We start from the raw sequence: 22,526 nt of genomic DNA, 5'->3' as shown, positions 1-22,526 counted from the left end.
GGACGCAGTTAGATTGATCAGCCAGTACTCTGAATGAAGCCAGGCCTTGGTGAAATTTTTCCACAGCCCGACTTTCATAGGCAAAGCCAAAGCCTTGGCGCCCGCTGGTGGTAGACTGGTTCTCGCGGTCAGACAAGCTTCTCAGCTAGGCAGGCAGTAGCATGTACGAGAACTGAAGCCACAGGATAATACACAAGGCACATCTTCCCAGATCATCTTTACTTGAAGATTTTTTTTGGGAAAAACAGTAGGTAATGCAAAACATTTTTATATTAAAACAAATGCAGATACTATTGAATAGAATATAAAATTTACATTCCTTTTTGAGACAAAGAGACATCAAAGACATTTCAAGGTAAGCTACTTGGGAGCTTCAGGCTACATTCCTAAACCCCGGGGGAGGGAGAAGACCCTGCACGCCCACTCTAATATTGTGGGTGCTGCAGCTTTGATAGGGAAGTAGCAAATTCTTCTGAGAAAGAGCAAATTCAATGCTTATTCATTTGGCAACAACCCAGTGGATTTAAGTAAGTGAAACCAAATGCTTTCTCATTTTAGAGCATTTTAACCTGCTTCTAAAAGGCCTGAGTAAATAAGATCTTTATGTTTCAGTGGAAATTTATGCCCTTCTAAAATGATTTTTTCCCCCTCCTCTGAACGCTACCATGCCTAACTGAGGGTATGACATGCGAGGTGGTCAATATCCTAAGAATCTTGTGGACTTACGTCTGCATTACCAAACGTGAAGTTACAAGTATACCTTCCAAGTGTGTCATTAGGAACGAAAAACAAACTACTCACCTTCTGCAACAACAAAAACAAAATAACAAACAGAAGCACAAAAGATTATATACAATTAGAACTGTATAATGATGTAATTTAGGGGTTGGCAAAGACTTAGCTCTTAGAGAAGGGGACTAATGCCGCAGTATTTGCTTTTCATATTTTATATAATAAGAATTTCTTTTGGGAAAAAAAAAGCCATTATGCTTCCTTTCCAAACCTTGCTTATATTCTAATCGTCCTTTTTTGTTGTTGGCAACACAATTTATTGCTTTGCAATAACAGACTGAAGGCATGGATGCCTCACGCAGAGATTTTCTAGGGTAGATTAGCAGGGTATTGTCCTTTCTTTGAAGTTGAGAGACAGGGTTAATTAAATGTGCTTAGAGGAATATACCGGGAGACAGACTCTGGTGGATGCTGCTGAGTTTTTAAGGTCTACTAAAAAAACGGTAACTTATAACCTCCCATATCACTTGCCTTATTCATTTTCTTAAGTTTCAAACAATTATTTCTCTTTCTTCACAGGATTGTACTCTTCACTTTACAAAGCCTTAAATTAAGACTCAAATTGCATGACAACCTGCCTGCACCTTTAGGTAAATGCAACTTCTTTCTTTAAGTAAAATAATCTGGAGTAAAAATGTTTCAGGATAACTAAAGGGGGAATATCAGTGGTAAATTATGTTGTGCTGGAAAAAAGAACAAAAAAAGGCAGACACCAAACACCTCCATTTTCCCAAGATTAAATGATTATTAAAAAAGCGTGCCACACTGTATAGAAATCAACATTCTCTCCCATAATTCTGTGCATCTGGGACTATAGAAATGTCACTGTCCCTGCCCCATATCTTCAAATTAACATCCTCAGGTCATAACAGTAAGTCTTCCCAAAGGGGACCTTCCGGAAAAACAAGCTATTTCCTCGGCTCATACTTCCCTGGAAAAAAAAAAAATACAAATAAAGTCTACTGCGAAAATGAGGTCAGCCAGTCCAAATCAGCAGAGACAACTGGACATATTTCTGAGAAACATGACTAAAATGACCAGGATAAAACCGGGACTATCACTACAGAGTAGCAGTTTGTACTCTCTGACTTAAGCTGAGCTTCTGTGGAATTAACTACAATTCTGACACACCGATCAAGGCAAGTACTTCTTACCTATTTAGACAGAATTCCCAGTTTGGATCCTGGCTCTGCCACTTGCTAGCTAGCCGGATTATCAAGTCAATTCATATCAAGTGTTGAGAACAGTCCTATCACGCAGTTAAGTGCCAGTTTTTGTTTGTTTGTTTGTTTGTTTGTTTTTTCGACCGCGTGGCACATGGGATCTTAGTTCCCTGACCAGGGATTGAACCTGCGCCCCCTGCGGTGGAAGCGTGGAGTCTTAACCACTGGACCGCCAGGGAAGTCCCTGTGCCAGCTTTTATTTGTTTTGAATGGAATGGTAGATCTCTAGGGAGTACTTAGAAAATCTTATAATTAAAGTAGTAATGTTGTGAGTTTAAATGAGTAGACTCTGAAGTTAGACAGCCTGCATGTAGATCCTGCTCTCCCAAACACTGGCTGTGTGACCTTGGGTTACATGATTGGCATTATTTAACCGTTCAAAGTCCCCGTTCTTCATATGTGAGGTGGGATGATAAAGAACGGTACCTATCCTCACACGGCTGTGTTGACGGTTATGTGAGCTGATACATGAAAAACTCTTAGCATAATGCCTCATATACAGTAAGTGCTCAGTTAAGATTTGCTGTTGTCTTAAGCATTTAAAGGACTAACCGTTCCCTAGGTAAGGTGTCTGATACCCTACTAATTTTCTATTTGCTTTCTTCCTATAGCAGGGGGCTGGTTAGGAAGCGGGGAAAGAAGGGCCACCTTTCCTTTTAAATGGGGACCACAAAAGGAGACTGTAACACCGAGAATGTAAAACTCAGAATGAAACCCAGAATGTTCATGTTAGGTCTGTCTGGCAACCATCCAAGTGTCCTGGCCGGGGTTCACAGAAGGGCTTGTTGGGCACGCTGAGCAAAAGCCCCCCCAGCAGCACCTAGGCCTTTGCATTCAGAGTTCAGGCTGGGAAGCCTGAGCCCTGTGAACAAAGGTCTTTCTCCTATGTGTCACCAGTGCTATAATATAATGCAACAAAGAGTTTCCTCATACAATTTCTTCTACAATCCTTTAAAGAGTGCTTCCCATTCAAAAACAGCTTTCAACTGATGGCCATTTTAGTGATTCCACAGCCCACAGCCATTTATCATTTTGGTTCCTAATAAAGCTCTGCCTAGATTCATCAAGAACTTTTGGCTGGAGAAGACCTACACCTCACAATTGGAGTCTGGACAAAATCGTCCACTAACATGACTCTAGAAGTAAGAGACCAGCCCTTTCAACAACACTGTGACAAATAATGTCATAATTAAATAACTTTTTATTTCTCAGCTTCTCTAAATACTGTAGGAAAACACCTGAATATATTAGGAGATTCTGAAAAGTTACAAAAAGGTGAGGTTGGAAAAAATAATCTGAAATCAAGGGCATCATTTTAACAACCAGGAAAACTGTCTACCCAGACCTTATTTGTAATTTGAATGTGATCACTCAAATGGCTTCCAGAATCACATCTAGGAATTCTTAATTCTTCACTACCTCTCCTGATTCCCAAGCAGTACATTTTATTACTATGCCAGAGTGACATATGGAACATTGAAAAGGGTACATTAATTGGTAACTAAAGGATAACCTACAAGAATTAACCTGGGATTCCAGAGACATTTAAGAAAAAAAACAAAAACAAAATAAAATACGAGGAGGGGAGAGGGAGGGAGGGAGACAGAGAATGAGAGAGAAGTACCTCTTTTTGTAGCATGCACCAGCAATCTATCCAAGAAGAGTATACTGGGGAGTAGGGAGGACATCCACCAGCAAGCCTGAAATAGAAGAACAGGTTAGCTACTGAAGTCAACATTTAGAAAACATTCTCTCAAGAGCTCAGTAAATCTTTGTCAAAATATTCTTCCTGGAAAGTTCCCTGAGAAGCAATTTTAGTTCTGAAGAAACAAATTCTGTTGGAGCAGGGGAAAGACTGAGCATCCAAAATGGATCGCCCTCCCTTACATTTAGGTTTTGAATCAACATAACAGAAACAGAAACTTGAACCAGTCATGTACTTTCTAAAACATCTAGGTTTAAATTTGTGGACAAATGAAATCCTAGAACATAGTAATTATGTGATTAAAAAGCAGGGAAAGGGAATTTAAAAACTAAGTAGTATTCAAAAGACTCCAAACTTGACAATGGACAGTGGTGTGAAATGGCGGTGACTACATGCTCTTACCCAGGTATAACTCCTTATCACTTCCTCTCTCAAAAACTGCAAATAATAATAGTAACAACAACAAAGACAACAACAACACACTTAACTAATCCTTCAAGCCTGCTCTGGGCCGAAATGTGGCAGCTGCTCCACAAATCACAAAACAAACTCCACACAGCTGTCAATTTGATATCTTGTTTGAAAACAATGACATGTACAATGGCATATTGTGGTAGGTACTCCAGAGGAACAGAGTTTTGAAATAAATCAAGAGGCAAAACTTCTGGGACTTCCCTGGCAGTCCAGTGGTTAAGAATCCGTGCTTCCGGGCTTCCCCAGTGGCGCAGTGGTTAAGAATCCACCTGCCAAGGCAGGGGTCATGGCCTTGAGCCCTGGTCCAGGAAGATTCCACATGCTGTGGAGCAACTAAGCCCGTGCATCACAACTACTGAGCCTGCACTCTAGAGCCCCGCGAGCCACTACTACTGAGCCCGCGTGCTGCAACTACTGAATCCCGTGCACCTACAGCCCGTGCTCTGCAACGAGAAGCCACCGCAATGAGAAGCCCATGCACTGCAATGAAGAGTAGCCACCGCTCACTACAACTAGAGAAAGCCCGCGCACAGCAACAAAGACCCAACACAGCCGAAAATAAAATAAATTAAAAAAAAAACCAAAAACCACCATTCACTTTATAGCAGTACACCATATATACTCAATAAATATTTGTTAATCAATAAATATTAAAAAAAAAAAAAGAATCCGTGCTTCCACTGCAAGGGTTGCGGGTTTGATCCCTGGTTGGGGAATTGAGATCCTGCAAGCCGTGCAGCCTGGCTAAAAAAATTTTTTTTTAATTAAAAAAAAAAGAGGCAAAACTTCTGTCCAACCTGGTAGAGTCAGATGGCGCCTAGAAGCTGGAAATCAGTGGTGTCCAACACCACACCCACCCCTTCCTCAGCCAGTACATGAAAGGTCAAGAAACTTTCCATTTTCAACCAAATTTCCTACTTTTCTTACTTGAAAACTCACTTTCTCCATGAAGCCCTGAGGAAAAACAGGTACAGGTTGTCATTCAATCCCTGACATACCTTTTGTAACTTTCGAAAGAGAGGATAAGGACTTAAAATAAAGGAGGGGGCTTCCCTGGTGGCACAGTGGTTGAGAGTCCACCTGCCGATGCAGGGGACACAGGTTTTTGTGCCCCGGTCCGGGAAGATCCCACATGCCGTGGAGCGGCTGGGCCCGTGAGCCATGGCCGCTGAGCCTGCGCGTCCAGAGCCTGTGCTCCGCAACGGGAGAGGCCACAACAGTGAGAGGCCGCGTACCGCAAAAAAAAAAAATAACGCAATAAATAAATAAATAAATAAAGGAGGGACTTCCCTGGCGGTCCAGTGGTTAAGACTCTGCGCTACCAATGCAGGAGGCATGGGTTCGATCCCTGGCCAGGGAGCTAAGATCCTGCATGCCGCACCTCGTGGCCAAAAATAAATTAAAAAGTTTTTTTTTTTTTTTTTTAAATGTGAAAGTAGAGTAATTTGGTAATTTTTCCACCCTTTTCAGAAAAGAACCTAGACTACTGGCAAGTGCACATTATTTATAAATGCTTGAGAAATATTATTTGTGCCCTTCTCTATTCCAAAAAAGGATATGAAGTGGCTGCTTATAATACAAATTGATGGGACTGCTGGTACATGGGGCAGACAGAGAAAAAAATTAGGAAATCTATTAACAGCAACAACTGTACTATCCTCCCCAAATTTCTACCAGGACTGCCCTACCTGTCAGGCATACAGGCAGCCAACTACTAAGATAAGAAACGCAAGGTACTTACCCACAGTTGTTGACAGCCATAAGATTAGAGACAAGCACAAAGGGATACGTCAGCATACTGGCAAAAAACTGTAAAAGAGTAAAAAGACAGCTAAGTTACTAAGTCATTCCTAGTCTCCTTTATTCTTCTCCCTTAGTCTTAGTGCCACTGTGGTCAAACACTCCAACATTGGTCTTGCTTTCTCAGTATCCCAGGAGAGACTAAATTACATGCTTTTGAGCCTGCAGATGTCTCCTCCTCTTACCATACCACTACGTGCAACCTTTTAACCAAAGACCAGAAGGCTTCGCTTATTCTGTGATTGAGCCCACATTCAAACAAAACTGAACTTCATCATTTAAAAGTAAATACAACTAAATACAATAAGCATTTCAAAACAGCCCTGAAGAAAACAAGACAACATGAATATCCTTCCACAGACAATGGAAACTACTTCCAAAGTCAACTACTGGAAGACTCCACATGATTCAAGAGGGTGCAGTTTCCAATATAGGTTCAGCACGACACAGTGAGAAGCAGGGGCAGATCTGTGATGAGAAGCGCCCACTTACCCCCTCTGAAAGCTGAACAGCACCAAACTATGTAGGCTTATTATTACTGCTACTATGATGCAGGGATTCTTGGTTATTCTTACCTCTGAAAAATGTTAATAAATTTGAAAGACTTTCCTGTGAGACAGCTGGTTGCTTTAAAGCAGTGACGACAAAGAAATTGAAAAGAAAAGAAAAGAGAAGGGAAGAGAAGAAAAGAAAACTACTCCTAAAAACGGACTTCCCTGGTGGTCCAGTGGCTAAGACTCCACGCTCCCAACACAAGGGGCCTGGATTTGATCCCTGGTTAGGGAACTAGATCCCACATGCCACAACTAAAGATCCTGCATGCCGCAACAAAGATCCCACGTGCCACAAATAAGACTCGGCACAGCCAAATAAATAAATATTAAACAAACAAACAAACCAACCTACTCCTAAAAGGCTAAAAGGATTTTTAAAAACTTACTCCTGTGACAGCTTGGGAATAACTCTTCATTTCATTCATGGTGGAAACCTAGAACAGGAAGAAAGCCTTTATTAGAACGAGTAAGAAAATTAAGCTGATATAACAGCTAATTGTCCCCAACCATATCAATATATTCTATCTCTGCATTATTAGTTTCTTTGACAGCTTGAAAATTAATTTAGAGGATGAGAACATAAAACATTATGAGCATAAAAAGGCAGTGATCAAAATGATCAACTTGATTCAACATTAACAGACAAGTTCATATCAGGCTAGGATGGCTCGGAACAAATATAATAGCCTCAGGATTTCAAAAACAACAGAAATGAGATTGGTAACCTTTTCCGACGTCCTAGAAATATTGATACAATCCCTGGAAACAACACTGACGGTATACTGAGGGACAAGTCACTCCCTCCGTATACACCTAGCTGTGTACCAGATGCTGTAGGGAAGATCAGTCTCAGTACTCAAGAAACCAAGCACATGGATTTTTAGTCCTACCCCTGGCCTGGGTGTGTCCTAGCTCCCACCATGCTTTGGGGCTAACTGTGTTCAAAGAGGTACACAACTGCTGAGACTGGAGAAACACTGCTTTTAGGGAAGGCTGATTCTCACCCCCCACCCTGCCCCCAGGCTAAGGTTTCTAGAAAGCCCAATATAGGAGTCCCCTTAACACTTCAGATTAGATGAAACACCTGCATACACTATAAAACTATCCTGCTTCATGGTGTCCTCTAACATTAGGCTTCAATAAAGAAGTGATCTCCTTGCAGCATGGAGAAAGGTAGACTCTTAGGCTCACTCTGCCACACCTTAGGGACTTTCTAGGTGCCTCTCTCTATAGTAAACACTATAGGGCACTACATTAGCCTTTAAAATTTTGACTATTAATATATAGCTATATAATGATGAGTCTGGCACACCAACTGCCATCTTACTTTAAAGCTAACCTAGCTGCCAGGTGGATACAATGAAGTCCGCACCAGCACATCTCAAGGGCACAACCTACCCCACTGTCCAGTGCGTAAGTATTGACGAGGTAGGCCAGTGAGTTACAGAGCCACAAAGAAATGATGTCACCTAGGAGGCGAGGAATAAGACCCCTACATGAAGAAAAAATAAAAGTAAGCACCAAGAAATGTGATCAGCAAAAAGACAATTCACTCAATATAAACACTTCTCAAAGAATTAATTTCAAAACATTCTAGAGAACTGAAAAGACACTGAACACAAGAACTTAACCAATTCATTCTAGTTAATATAACTGTTCTTGAGGCTAATCTCTAATGACTTTTATTCTCATTTAAAAAATGCAGGTCAGCTGTACCCCTCTAAGATATGGCCAATGGTTCAGCTTACTATTAATAACTATAAGCAAGGAGGCAAAAAATGTGCCTATTTCGGAGAAGAGACTTAAATATGATTATTGCTAAACTACTTGATATTCAAATTTGGCAGGGCAAAAGATGAGAAAAATTACAAAATGAGAATGGCCCAAACACAGATACAGGTGAAGGGCATCAAAAAACATGTTTCCAGGGCTTCCCTGGTGGCACAGTGGTTGAGAGTCCACCTGCCGATGCAGGGGACACGGGTTCGTGCCCCGGTCTGAGAAGATCCCACATGCTGCGGAGTGGCCAGGCCCGTGAGCCATGGCCGCTGAGCCTGTGCGTCCGGAGCCTGTGCTCCGCAACGGGAGAGGCCACAACAGTGAGAGGCCCGCGTACCGCAAAACAAAAAAAAACACACAAAAAAAATATGTTTCCAGGGCCTAGTTAACCAAGGTGAGGCAGTGTGGAAGAGTGGGACAAACATTACCTCACAGACTGAAGACCAGCGTTTAAATGCCACTTCTACCACTTATCAGCTATGTGATGGGCAGCAAATGAACTTCCCAGAGCATCACTTTTTTTTAAATCTCTAAAATGAGAATAATAATAGCTGTCTTGCCTATTTCCCAGAGTATTTATGATACTCAAACATAAAATCAAGTATGTGGAAACACTGAAAATTAAAAAGGACCATTTAGTTAATAATGCGGTTTTTGTTGTTAACAGAAGAACAAGGGTAGTAGCCTAAGTTCTTCCAAAGTAAATTCAAGGGAATGAATATAGTGCAAAAACGTATTCCCTCAGGATAAAGAAGATACATGTTAGATAATTTTCCATTTTTCAAAAACTAACTTTCCTCATTTTATCAACTATATAGTAATTGAGAACTCACTGTAAGGGTAGAAAGAAACTTCAATGAATTTATTTAAAAAAAAAAACAACCCTCATTTCACACATTTTAGATGTGCAGAGCAAAAGTTTGGGATCTCTACAAGAGAATTTAAGTCAGATGGGCCTACATGGAGTTTAACCTGAATTAAACCCAGAGAGTACATTTTCTCTGAGGTTCAAACAAGGAGTTATGTCCTCGTTCTCATCAAAGCTTTCTACTCACACAAAAATCACATGCACAAATCGGTAATTTACTCACGCAAAAAATCCTAGGATGCCCTCTTCCCGATAGATAGTTGCTATGGAGTCACAAAGTCCACTAGGTTCAGAAGAAAGAAACATAAAATACATTAAGATTATTTTGGAGCTATTAAAAAAAATATTCAATTACCACTTCTGACAAGGTGAAACTTATACCTCCACCCCTGCTCCCTTTTCTACCACCCTCACTCTGCAAAGACGGTTGCATTTAGAGATAGAAGTGGAGATATTAATACCTAAGGGTGTGGTCACAGGCAGTCAGGGTGAATTCTGGCTTCAGTGGTCCTGCAATTTACCCTGAGGTCCTGGGAGGCTCCTAAACCTGTCTGGGCCTTTTTCTTCGATTTTACTGTTTTTTTTGTGTGTAGATCAAATGATATAAGATACATGAATTTGTTTTATAAGCTCTAAGGCATCATAAAAATGTAAAGTATTATTATTCTAATACTTTGGCTTCAACAGATCTCCCTGAATACTTGAAAACAGAAACACTTACCAGTACTTCGATTCTCTGCCAATGAACTGTACCATAGATCTCAGAGTGATCACTATAGAACACAGAGAAAAGATTTTTAAGCTACATCGAGATAAATTTTAATAGCCCTGGGGAAAAAAAAAAAAAAAAGGTTTTCCCACCTAAAGACACTTTGCTGTCTGGATAAATTGGATAAAAGCCAAAACAAGCAAACAGAAAACACACAGGCAAGGTACTTTAGTGAACTCTCATGTCAACCTATCTAAGTAGTCAGGAGAGACGGTGATATAAAAGATAAAAATTCAGATTTCAGTCATCAACTGCAAACATACCATGGAAGGGATGTGTGATGAGAGTAGCAGCAGAACGAGCCATCATCTCTCGAGTTGTCTAGAAAGAACCAACATACACTTGTGAAATCTAAATAGACGACACTCAAATTCCTGAGAGAAGTCATGTGGTGGACACTGTAGAGTAAGAGAGTGAGTGCCAGAGCACGCCTGCCCTTGCCGGAGTCAGGAAGAGCAGGCTGAATGGGATGCAATGTGAAACACTATCATTCTAGCACAGCTCTCACTCATGGATTTCAATACTGTTATAGTTACTTCTCAAAATTTCTCTGCAAAGCAGGTTTCTGTTATCTTCTCAGATTTACAGATGAGAAAAACAAAAGCAAAGAAACAGGGAAAAGGACTTCCCTGGAGGTCCAGTGGTTAAGACTCCGCGCTTCCAATGCATGGGGTGCAGGTTCGATCCCTGGTCGGGAACTAAGATCCCACATGCTGCATGGTGTGGCCAAAAAAAAAAAAAGAAACAGGGAAAGTCACCAGCAAACAGTAACCTAGCTGGAATAAAACTAAGAGGCTTGGGGTTTCCCTGGTGGCGCAGTGGTTAAGAATCCACCTGCCAATGCAGGGGACACGGGTTCGAGCCCTGGTCTGTGAAGATCCCACATGCTGTGGAGCAACTAAACCCGCACACCACAACTACTGAGCCTGCGCTCTACAGCCTGCAAGCCACAACTACAGAGCCCATATGCCACAACTACTGAAGCCTGAGCGCCTAGAGCCCGTGCTCCACAACAAGGGAAGCCACGGCAATGAGAAGCCTGTGCACAACGAAGAGTAGCCCCTGCTCGCTGCAACTAGAAAGCCCACGCACAGCAACGAAGACCCAATGCAGCCAAAAATAAATAAATAAATATATAAATTCAAACAGACAAACAAACAAACAACTATGAGGCCGGTATTTAGACTATTAAGTTGCTCTCTCATTGTGAGTGATTTTAGAGACTCTGATACTCTGATATCTACACTAGACAAATGTCAGGCTCTATTTAATCTATACCAACGTCTCAAGGAGAACACAATGACATTCATCTGTTTTTCGACCACAGCCCCGTAACTCTGCAGTATCTTAGAGCTCTATATTTACCCTAGCTTATCTTTCTTGTCCAGAACTCTGTAAAGAGGTTAGTAAAAAATTCAATCACAATACTTGGAGGTAGGCTGTAAATATAGCAGGTCCGTCGTTCGTTTTTGCATTTAAACATTACCTTCATTTAGTTAAGAGATCTCACCCCTACTCTAATGGTAGTTCTAAGAGCCTTACGATGAACTAAATAAAAGTTAAGAAAATATAAAACACATATTAATACATGCATCTCTACTTTTAAATAAAATCACTTCATGAAAATTTACAAAAAACAAAGTTGACTCATCTGACATCTTGGCCTATAGTGATGTTTGTTCAGTGATATATACTTTAGAAGGCAGCTTTCAATGAAAAATTGTGACGTCTCTATAGACAATTAGATAATGTAAAGACTAGAAATAAAAGAGTATTATTAAGTCAGGCATGCAACAAACTCCAATGGCAGAAGACAGGAGTGGGAAATGGACGATAAGGACATCTCAAAGTCCGAATAATGTTGTAAAAGCATTTCTGGATATATAATATCCAACACACGAAGGCCCTGGCCACTATTTTAATACTTTTGGGCCAGAGATTTCCAACTCTATTATAAGAGGTTTCAGTACCTCTTCAGTTTTAAAGATGAGTGGGCAAATTATGTTGCCTTGAAATTCCAAACAGCAAGCAATGCTTTTTTCTCCCTTTATGTTCTACATGCAGTAAAGCCCATATTAAATTGAAAGTTTAACTTTGTTTGGAAGAGACACTGAACATACAGGCCTGATGATCCTGATTCCACAACTGCCAGCTTGCTCTGATTTAGAGAAATCATAATCACCTTACCTCCTTGATAACTCGGTCAAAGGAAGATGAAACTTCTTTCAGTACATTTCCAGATCCTGGCTCCTGGAAATTGAAATGAAAGTAGATAGATATGTTGATGGTTTTAAATAGAACTGTTCAAACTGGTGGCCATCCTGTACACCAACACTCTCTATGATGAAAGGAAAGCTGACTGCTTGTCCCTTTTCCTAAAGAGGACCAGAGAGCAACAGTAGCTCGCAGGGAAAATGGACTCACGCATAGAAATTGGTTCCAACATACCTCAGCCTTGTCACACTCCTGGTAATGCTACAAAGGAAGAGAAAAGAAAAGAAAGGATGATTAAGGCTATCATAGTGTTATTGAGACAGAACATAAAATGAAAACTCTACCGATTGGCAGAAATTAAAAGAGTTGATTTTTTTGGCTGTATATCTCCAATTAATTTCTACTTCTAATTAACACTTGGAAATAAGTGTCTCTAAGATGATTTTGTTGCTAAATTTAACATACTGATTGGTCAGCTCATAAAAGTGCTTATCTAAAAGAAAAAGGAAAACAAAGCAAAGCAAAAATCCAAGAACATTATTTTTATTTATTTATTTGAATTTCATTTATTTATTTTTATACAGCAGCTTCTTTAGTTATCCATTTTATACATACTAGTATATATATATGTCAATCCCAATCTCCCAATTCATCACACCACCACACCCCCGGTCCCACTTCATGCCCTCCTTGGTGTCCATACGTTTGTTCTCTACATCTGTGTCTCAAATTCTGCCCTGCAAACCGGTTCATCTATACCGTTTTTCTAGGTTCCACATTTACGCGTTAATATATGATATTTGTTTTCCTCTTTCTGGCTTCACTCTATATGACAGTTTCTAGATTCGTCCATGTCTCTAAAAATGACCCAATTTCGTTCCTTTTTATGGCTGAGTAATATTCCATTGTATATATGTACCACATCATCTTTATCCATTCGTCTATCGATGGGCATTTAGGTTTCTTCCATGACCTGGCTATTGTAAATAGTGCTGCAATGAACATTGGGGTGCATGTGTCTTTTTGAATTATGGTTTTCTCTGGGTATATGCCCAGTACTGGGATTGCTGGGTCATATGGTAATTCTATTTTTAGTTTTTTTAAAGGAAGCTCCATACTGTTCTCCCTAGTGGCTGTATCACTTTACATTCCCACCAACAGTGCAAGAGAGTTCCCTTTTCTCCACACCCTCTCCAGCATTTGTTCTTTGTAGATTTTTCTCATGATGCCCATTCTAACCGGTGTGAGGTGATACCTCATTGTAGTTTTGATTTGCATTTCTCTAATAATTAGTGATGTTGAGTTTTTCCTGTGCTTCTTGGCCATCTGTATGTCTTCTTTGGAGAAATGGCTATTTAGGTCTTCTGCCAATTTTTGGATTGGGTTGTTTTTTTAAAATTGAGCTGCATGAGCTGTTTATATATTTTGGAGATTAATCCTTTGTACGTTGCTTCGTTTGCAAATATTTTCTCCCATTCTGAGGGATGTCTTTTCTTTGTTTGTAGTTTCCTTTGCTTTGCAAAAGATTTTAAGTTTCATTAGGTCCCATTTGTTTATTTCTGTTTTTATTTCCATTACTCCAGGAGGTGGATCAAGAAAGATCTTGCTGTGATTTATGTCAAAGAGTGTTCTGCCTATGTTTTCCTTTAAGAGTTCTATAGTGTCCTGTCTTACATTTAGGTCTCGAATCCATTTTATTTATTTTTGTGTATGGTGTTAGGGAGTATTCTAATTTCATTATTTTACATGTATCTGTCCAGTTTTCCCAGCATCACTTATTGAAGAGACAGTCTTTTCTCCATTGTATATCCTTGCCTCCTTTGTCATAGATTAGTTGACCATAAGTGCGTGGGTTTATCTCTGGGCTTTCTATCTTGTTTCATTGATCTATTTCTGTTTTTGTGCCAATAGAGACAAGGAAGGACACTACATAATGATCAAGGGATCAATCTAAGAAGAAGATATAACAATTACAAATATATATGCACCCAACACAGGAGCAACTCAATACATAAGGCAACTGCTAACACCTATAAAAGAGGAAACCGACAGTTAACACAATAATAGTGGGGGACTTCAACACCTCACTTACACCAATGGACAAATCATCCAAATAGAAAATTAATAAGGAAACAGAAGCTTTAAATGACACAACAGACCAGATAGATTTAATTGATATTTATAGGACATTCCATCCAAAAACAGCAGATTACACTTTCTTCTCAAGTGCGCACAGAACATTCTCCAGGATAGATCACATCTTGGGTCACAAATTAAGCCTCAGTAAATTTAATTGAAATCATATCAAGTATCTTTTCTGACCACAACGCTATGAGGTTAGAAATCAATTACAGGGAAAAAAATCGTAAAAAACACAAACACATGGAGGCTAAACAATACATTACTAAATAACCAAGAGATCACTGAAGAAATCAAAAAATACCTAGAGACAAATGACAATGAAAACACGATGATCCAAATCCAAGAACATTATTTACTAAACACACACATATAACAGAAAATAAATTGATAAAAACATAGCTTAGGGGCTTCCCTGGTGGCGCAATGGTTAAGAATCTGCCTGCCAATGCAGGGGACACACGTTCAAGCCCCAGTGCAGGAAGATCCCACACGCTGCGGAGCAACTAAGCCCATGCACCACAACTACTGAGCCTGTGCTCTACGGCCCCCGAGCCACAACTACTGAGCCCATGCGCCACAACTACTGAGCCCGCATATCACAACTACTGAAGCCTGCACACCTCAGCTACTGAAGCCTGCGCACCTAGAGCTGGTGCTCTGCAACAAGAGAAGCCACCACGATGAGAAGCCTGCGCACCACAACGAAGAGTAGCCCCTGCTCGCCGCAACGAGAGAAAGCCCGCGTGCAGCCAAAAGACCCAACGCAGACAAAAGTAAAATAAATAAATTTTAAAAAACCAAAAAAACACAAAACATAGCTTAGGACTAAGGCTCTGGAAAAAGCCTCAGGGCTTTTTCACGGAAAAAGCAGGTCTAATACCAAATTAGGGCAAGATGCTTTTCTTCACTGTACAAAGAACAGAGAATTGGTGCTAAGTCTGATAGCTGAAACCACCTCACTTTTCCTTTTGTATCTGACTGTTTCCAAACCAAGCAAGAGAGAAGATGCTTTATTCTTTTGGAGAAGAGAACATGAAACTGCCAGAGCTCAGACTGCACTGGAAGAGGAAACATTATTTGTGGGATATTTCAGAAATAGAAGATGGGCTAGGTGAAATACAAGAACCAGACAACTGACCTCCTAGTCCTAACCAGATTTAAAAAAGAGAGAACACTGTCTTTTACGAAAAGAATTACATTTTTAAAATAAAATCAGAGGAAAGAGAACAAACAACATGATTAAGCGAAATGATGGTTTTTGGTCAAATTCCAGGTCTTTGGCCAGAATTAATTCTAACAGTTTCAGGAGTTTTTAAAAATCCTCACTCATTTCTAGACTTTGGTTTTCACTCCATTAATAAAATTTTCAACCTGTCTCTCCTACATTATTCTAAACAGATTTCAATTTAATTCTTGTTCAGATATACAGAACTCTTTCTTGTTCAGAAAGACCTGAATTGGTCTTTCTTCTTGATTGTATTAGTTGCTTTTGATACTAACTATAGTACCAATACCCTGTTCTATTTCATCGGGCTACATGTGAAACACATATTCCAGGTACTTGGTTACCTCAAGTTTGTCTTACTTTTCCTTAACTTGATCTCAAGCAGTAATTTCACTCTTGGTCTATACATAAACCTCTTTGAACTAGATGACAACTACTTTCCCACATGAAAATCTAAACCTCATTTAGGTAACAGGAACGCTTCCACTGAGCCAAAGTACAGTGTGGCTGGAAAAGAGCAGTAATCAATCCACCAAAAACACCGGCCCATTAAAGCTCCATCACTCTGACCCACGGGCCACCCAAAACGCTGCTTCTAACATTCAGTCCACAGGCATGACGACAAGAGCAAGTACAATGAATAACAAAACTGCTTCCACGTGAGGAACTAACTGGAAAACCTCTCCAACTCAATTCAACAAAGTCTGAAAAGAATTTAAAACCTAAGCCAATCAGATCATGAAACTGATTAACACCACCACGATTTGCTCATCAAATGATAAAAAAGCAGAATTGGGCCAACATTAAAGCCTTAAAATATACATGGAGGATTGTACCAATTACTATTGGCAGTGGTCTTTTTTTTTTTTTTTTTGGCCGAGCCTTGCAGACTGTGGGATCTCAGTACCCTGACCAGGGATCGAACCCATGCCCTCTGCAGTGGAAGTGTGGAATCCTAACCACTGCACCGCCAGGGAATTCCCCGTACTGAGTACTACTGAAATAAACAGTCACAAATAAACACTATCCTACTTTAACGTTTATCTTGTTAAGTTAAAAAAAAAATAAATTTGTAACAGAAAACATTTACTAGGAGTAACACTAGGAATAAGAGGAAAATAACATGAGAAAGAAATGTATGTTTTAACCAGCTTCCTTCCTCCTTCAAAGAAATAATATGAGCTACACAGGAGCTCAAATGAGTGTACTTAATTTCTGCTCAGAACAACTGGTCCAGAGGAAGAAGCTTGTGTAGATCAAAATCAATTACTTCATTTTATACAAATTCTCCTTGCTTTCCAGGAAAGAATTAAGAATGGGTATTTCAAGTAAATGTTTTTCAAGAGGAAGAAAGGCCATGGATGTAAAGACGTATATCTTTGAAACTGCTCTTGATCAAATTGTACGTAAAAGGTTATCTAGGGCTTCTCTGGTGGCGCAGTGGTTGAGAATCCCCCTGCCAACGCAGGGGACACGGGTTCGAGCCCTGGTCCGGGAAGGTCCCACGTGCCGTGGATCAACTAAGTCCATGCGCCACAACTACTGAGCCTGCACTCTAGAGCCTGCAAGCCACAACTACTGAAACCCGTGCGCCTAGAGCCCGTGCTCCACAAGAGAAGCCATGGCAATGAGAAGCCCGCGCACCACAATGAAGACTAGTCCCCACTCGCCGCAGCTAGAGAAAAGCCCACGCGCAGCAACTAAGACCCAATGCAGCCAAAAATAAATAAATAAAAAAAATTTTTAAAAAAAGGTTATCTAGCTCAATGCTTTGTGACCACCTAGAGGGGTGGGACAGGGAGGATGGAAGGGAGACCCAAGAGGGAGGAGATATGGGAACATATGTATATGTATAGCTGATTCACTCTGTTATAAAGCAGAAACTAACACACCATTGTAAAGCAATTATACTCCAATAAAGATGTTAAAAGAAAAAGAAAAGGTTATCTAAATCTATGGGAAGATGGATTGATTTTCTTCTTACCTGTAAAACTTTACCATGGACCACAGTTCCAAGGACCCCTGAACACAGTCTTGGAGTTAAGCCTGTGAACAACCCACGCTTCCCATCGATGCTCGCAATGTGCTGAGCTAAGAACACAAGTAGGAGATTTACATTCTAGTTGAAAGTAATGGTTACGTAGAAATTTCAAGGAAACATGCTTACTATATATTCTTTCAGTAACTCCTATCACACCCTTCAAAGTCCTCCAATTCCAAATAAATCAAAGACACTTACCATAACAAAAAAGACCTGGAAGCTGACAAACTTGCCGCCCAAAAATATTTCGTCCTATTGTTGGAGGAAGAGGCTCATATCCCACCTTTAAAAACAAGAGACTAAATCAATACTAAGCAACATTCCCGGGAATGCCTGAGTTGCAAGGTCTTGAATAAAGAACAAATTTAGAGTTATATATATATACATATTTTTTAGAGTTATAATTTTTAACACAAGTTAAAATGCAGTGTATATTTTCCAAGACAGTGATGAAGTATCATCCTTGTCAGTTCTGGTGTGTTCTTTTGTTTTGTTTTTAATTTTGTCACTTGTTTAAGACTGGTTACAGGCTCCCCTGGTAGCGCAGTGGTTGAGAGTCCGCCTGCTGATGTGGGGGATGAAAAAAAAAAAAAGAAAAGAAAAAAAAAAAAAAGACTGCTTTCAATAAACTCCAAGTTTTCTTTTGGTTCAAATTCTACAAAGTAAACCATGTAGCTGAGATAGACTGGCATCAATCTAAAAATAGAATAAGGGAATTTTTGTGTTAACAAAGCTACAGTTTACTGAGGACGCTCAAAAATATTTTCTAAAGAAAATCAAGCACATTTTTAATATCCGGACAAAGTGAGAAGACTAAGCCAGCAACAACTTCATATTTGGCTAGCAAAACAAACCACTCAAAAGGCAAATGCAGATACAGCTGGGGATAATTCATTTGGGAAATAATTACAAGCTAAGTCCATGTTAAAGGAGCAGACTGTCATGAACAATCTAACGAGTCATTTTAGAATTAATGTCATCATTTTATTTCTACAATATATTCAGACTCTTTAGTGCCAAAGGGATACTTGAGAGAATGAACGTTGTCGGACATGGTTTTGACTCTCCTGCTGTGATTCTCAACCTGTTCAATTAAAGAACTCCTGAAAGTGTCACTGTGCAACTATTTTTAAAACTGAGTATTTGGGAATTTCACCAAAACCCCTGAGACACTTGGCAACACAAGAATGTTGTGCAATAAGGATTAAGGAGTTTTTGAGGCAAGAGCTCTCTGAATGTCATTAGAAAATCTTGTCTCCTGGATAAGGACTGAGTAATGGGCTTATATCAGATTTACTGAAAAATGCTTTTACCTCAGATATTATCTAGCTACAAATGTGCCAATTCTGTTTTAGATGTCACAATACATTTCAAAGATTTTGTTCTTTCTTTCTTTTATTTTTTGGCCGCCTCTAGTGGCTTGCGGGGATCTTAGTTCCCAGATGAGGGATTAAACCTGGGCCTTCAGCAGTGAAAGCGTGGAGTCCTACCTAACCACTGAACCTCAAGGGAATTCCCTTCGTTCTTACTTTAAACAACTTATTTTACAATAGTTTTTTACATATACGTTCTGAATCCACAAGGGTCAACTCAGCAACACATAATATGGATTAGTATCATTAACTCAAAAATAAGAAATGAGGCCTTCCCTAGTGTCTTGCATATTTCTGACAGAAAGGCAGATGGTGAGGACAGGGGTTCTGTCCTTGGTACTATGCATGATGTAATTACGTCAACTCTCAACAAAAGTTAAAAAAATGAATGACCTGCCCGTGACAGGGAAATTCAGAAAGGCAACTGAACAATACTACCTAATGGTCTACAGTCAGCTAAAACCGGGCAAACTTGCCTGTGAATATAAAATGCCATTTAAGAATTATTTCACAGTATATTAGAAACTAACATATATACTTAAACTCGATAAAACTTTCAACTGAACTGATTTCACATCACTCTGACATGTGATTTCTCACTGTCATGAGCCACATGGGCTGCTGCTGAAGAGGGTTCAGTGGATCCTTCCGAAATTTGACTCATCAACCGCTTGATGATCACTTCTGAATGAACTCCTTGTGTTTCTCTGGGTATCTGGTGCTAAATCTCAGAACAGAAGCGCAGTAGTAACAGCAACCAAAAAAGAGAAAACAAAAGCTAATAAAGTGTTGGCTCCCCTCGAATTTCAAATTTGTCTTCAACAGATTTCACGTCTTGCGTTTGGGGCCGGGGCGGAGAGAAGGATGCTCATTTCAGAGCAGCGGAGAAAGAAAGGTTGGTAAGCCCTTGGCGGCGCCCAGCCAGGATCAACCTCAGGGAAGAGAAAACAAAGTTCAGGGGAGCCATCAGGCAGGGCAGGGCAGGGCAGGGCGGCAGCCGGATACCAGGAAAGGAGCGGGCCTCACGGCTTGGCTGGGAGGCGAGACCTCGGGAAGGCCCACGGGCAGTGGGAGCTCAGCGGACGGTGGAAGTCGTCCCTGCCGGGAAGGAAGGGGCGGGCAGCAAAGAAGGAGCAGCATCTCAGGAGACTGAAGGCCCTGAAGGTTGGAGCCGGTTCTCAGGCGCCTTGGGCAGCGGCGACCGAACAGGGCGCCGGGCGAGGAAGGGAAAGGCGACGACTCATACCTGGATGAGCACCTTCACGTACATGAGCGGCTGGGACAGGATGGTGAGACCGGAGCCCAGGAGCACCTGACTGGCCGCGTCCGCCATGATGGCACCCGCGGACGGACAGACAGACGGAGCCACCAAGCTACCACGCCGATCCGGGATCACGTGCCAGGGCCGCCAGCTTCACTGGCCCGCCCGCGGCCCGGGAGCACGCACGCACCGGCGCGCGTCTCCCCGCGCAGTCCCCGCCCCGCGAATTGGCAAGGGCTCGCGAGCGGGCACAGAGGTCGGGGCGGGGCTTGCGAGCCCGGGGCGCATGCGTTTTGGGGTGGAATCCGCGCCCTCCACTAGGAACAGCAGTTTCTCCTGCGCTTGCGCAGGCTGGAAGCATCCGGGGGCAGAAGAATGGGCGTGGCGGTGGGGAGTGACCCTGACGGCAAAGGCAAGGTCACAGGAGTGAAATGAATTGGAAAGGGTTCGTCCATGTTCTTCGCTTCTGCCCTTGCGCTTTTGGCATCAGCAACATAAGCTCCAAAGAGTATTCAGCATCAGAATCATAAACAATCTAATGGCCAGCAAAACTAGATAAGTTTGAAAAATGAATCCATCGGGGGTTGCTATACATGTACTCATTCGTTCAGTTAATGTTAACTTCTCAGAAACGCCTTCTCTGACGTCTATTTAAACTTACCTCCCCTTTATTTCCTACTCCATAGTCTTGCAACACTTATAATTGTCTGAAATTTATTTATCTTTTTGTTTCCTCCACCAGAATGTAAACCCCGTGAATCCAGGAGCCGGGACAGCCTTTGTTCCTTGTATGTTCAGTGCCTGGCACATACTAAGTGCTCAATAAATATTTATTGCATAAATGAACAATTACTTCAGTGATTACCAGGCTACAGGTTATTAGAGGCAAAAAGAAAATGGCGTTGTCTTCAACCCTTCAGTCCCAGCTCACACATTCTATATCAACGCTTAGGCAGAGCCTGGTGCAGAGAATAAACTGAGAGTGGAGACTTGCAGTTCAATCTTGGCTCTCTTTTGTATCAAAATGATTCAGAAGTCATTTTATCTTCTTCAGTTTTCAATTTTTGTATCTAAATCTAAGGATTACACTACTACCTGCCTCTCAGGGTTATTATTGAGCGTTAAGTGAAATTGATAAATTGATAAGATTTTTAAAAACTGTATATTGAAATACCAATGTTAGTTTTAATTAATATTGTCCTGGACTCAGCATGGTGCTAGAGAGGCAGTTTACAGAGCAGGAGGGAGCCTGGACTTTGGAGTCTAATTGACCTGGTCCAGATTTCACCTCTACCAATTATTAACTGTGTGACCTTTGGCAGGTCACACGACTTCTTTGAACCTTAAACAAATGAGTATAGTAATGTCTACTTCATACTGTTGTTGTGAGAATTGAATGAAATGATATGCCTACCCAGCTTGGCACATGGAAATATAATACCAAATTGTAGCTTTTAGAGTTAAAAGAAACTTAAAAGTTGATTCTAACTAAATCCAGAAATTTTGATATTTAACCATAGAGACCATTTAGCAAGGGGACATTTTTTTCTGATTTTTAAAAAATTAATTAATTTTTGGCTGCATTGGGTCTTGATTGCTGTGCGCGGGCTTTCTCTAGTTGCGGAGAGTGGCAGCTACTCTTCATGGTGGTGCATGTGCTTCTCATTGCGTTGGCTTCCCTTGTTGCGGAGCACGGGATCCAGGGTGCGCGGGCTTCAGTAGTTGTGGCTTGTGGGCTCTAGAGCGCAGGCTCAGTAGTTGTGGCACACAGGCTTTGTTGCTCTGAGGCATGTGGAATCTTCCCAGACCAGGTATCAAACCCGTGTCCCCTGCCTTGGCAGGCGGATTCTTAATCACTGTGCCACCAGGGAAGTCCCTGATTTTTCTTTTTGAAGTGTAGTTTATGTACAATATTATATGTTACAAGTGTACAACACAGTGATTCACAATTTTTAAAGGTTATACTCTATAGTTATTATAAAATATTGACTATATTCCCTGTGTTGTACAATATATCCTTGTAGCTTATTTATTTATTTATTTATTTTTTGCGGTACGCGGGCCTCTCACTGTTGTGGCCTCTCCCGTTGCGGAGCACAGGCTCCCGACGCGCTGGCTCAGCGGCCATGGCTCACGGGCCCAGCCGCTCCGCGGCATGTGGGATCTTCCCGGACCGGGTCACGAACCCGTGTCCCCCGCATTGGCAGGCAGACTCTCAACCACTGCGCCACCAGGGAAGCCCCTAACTTCTTTTTTTTTAATTAATTTTTATTGGAGTATAGTTGATTTACAATGTTGTTAGTTTC

General features: G+C 41.0%; 1 protein-coding gene across 1 annotated transcript; it reads right to left on the bottom strand.

The window, feature by feature from the left end:
* Nucleotides 1-200: 200 nt before the first annotated feature.
* Nucleotides 201-20,488, bottom strand: MTCH2 (mitochondrial carrier 2). The gene is made up of 13 exons (XM_024749113.1): nt 20,206-20,488; nt 17,785-17,869; nt 17,530-17,636; nt 12,413-12,439; nt 12,152-12,214; nt 10,228-10,285; nt 9,917-9,968; nt 9,419-9,478; nt 7,947-8,040; nt 6,935-6,982; nt 5,936-6,003; nt 3,640-3,715; nt 201-1,723 (listed from the first exon to the last, which is right to left on the bottom strand). Exons 1-13 carry the CDS (start codon nt 20,290-20,292, stop codon nt 1,637-1,639), a joined length of 912 nt encoding a protein of 303 aa, XP_024604881.1. The 5' UTR covers nt 20,293-20,488; the 3' UTR covers nt 201-1,636.
* Nucleotides 20,489-22,526: the final 2,038 nt, after the last annotated feature.

Source organism: Neophocaena asiaeorientalis, unplaced genomic scaffold, assembly GCF_003031525.2.
Source record: "Neophocaena asiaeorientalis asiaeorientalis breed wild unplaced genomic scaffold, Neophocaena_asiaeorientalis_V1.1 scaffold43, whole genome shotgun sequence".
Lineage (NCBI taxonomy): Eukaryota > Metazoa > Chordata > Mammalia > Artiodactyla > Phocoenidae > Neophocaena > Neophocaena asiaeorientalis.
The sequence above is the reverse complement of the archived record's forward strand: the minus strand, read 5'-3'. Positions and strand labels throughout refer to the sequence as shown.

Coding starts and splice junctions, on each gene's coding strand:
- MTCH2 (XM_024749113.1), bottom strand. CDS start 20,292: ATGGCGGACGCGGCCAGTCAGGTGCTCCTGGGCTCCGGTCTCACCATC. Junction 12,215..12,412: donor AGGAGTGTGACAAGGCTGAG/GTATGTTGGAAC, acceptor TTCAATTTCCAG/GAGCCAGGATCTGGAAATGT. Junction 6,004..6,934: donor ATTCCCAAGCTGTCACAGGA/GTAAGTTTTTAA, acceptor ACTCTTTTACAG/TTTTTTGCCAGTATGCTGAC.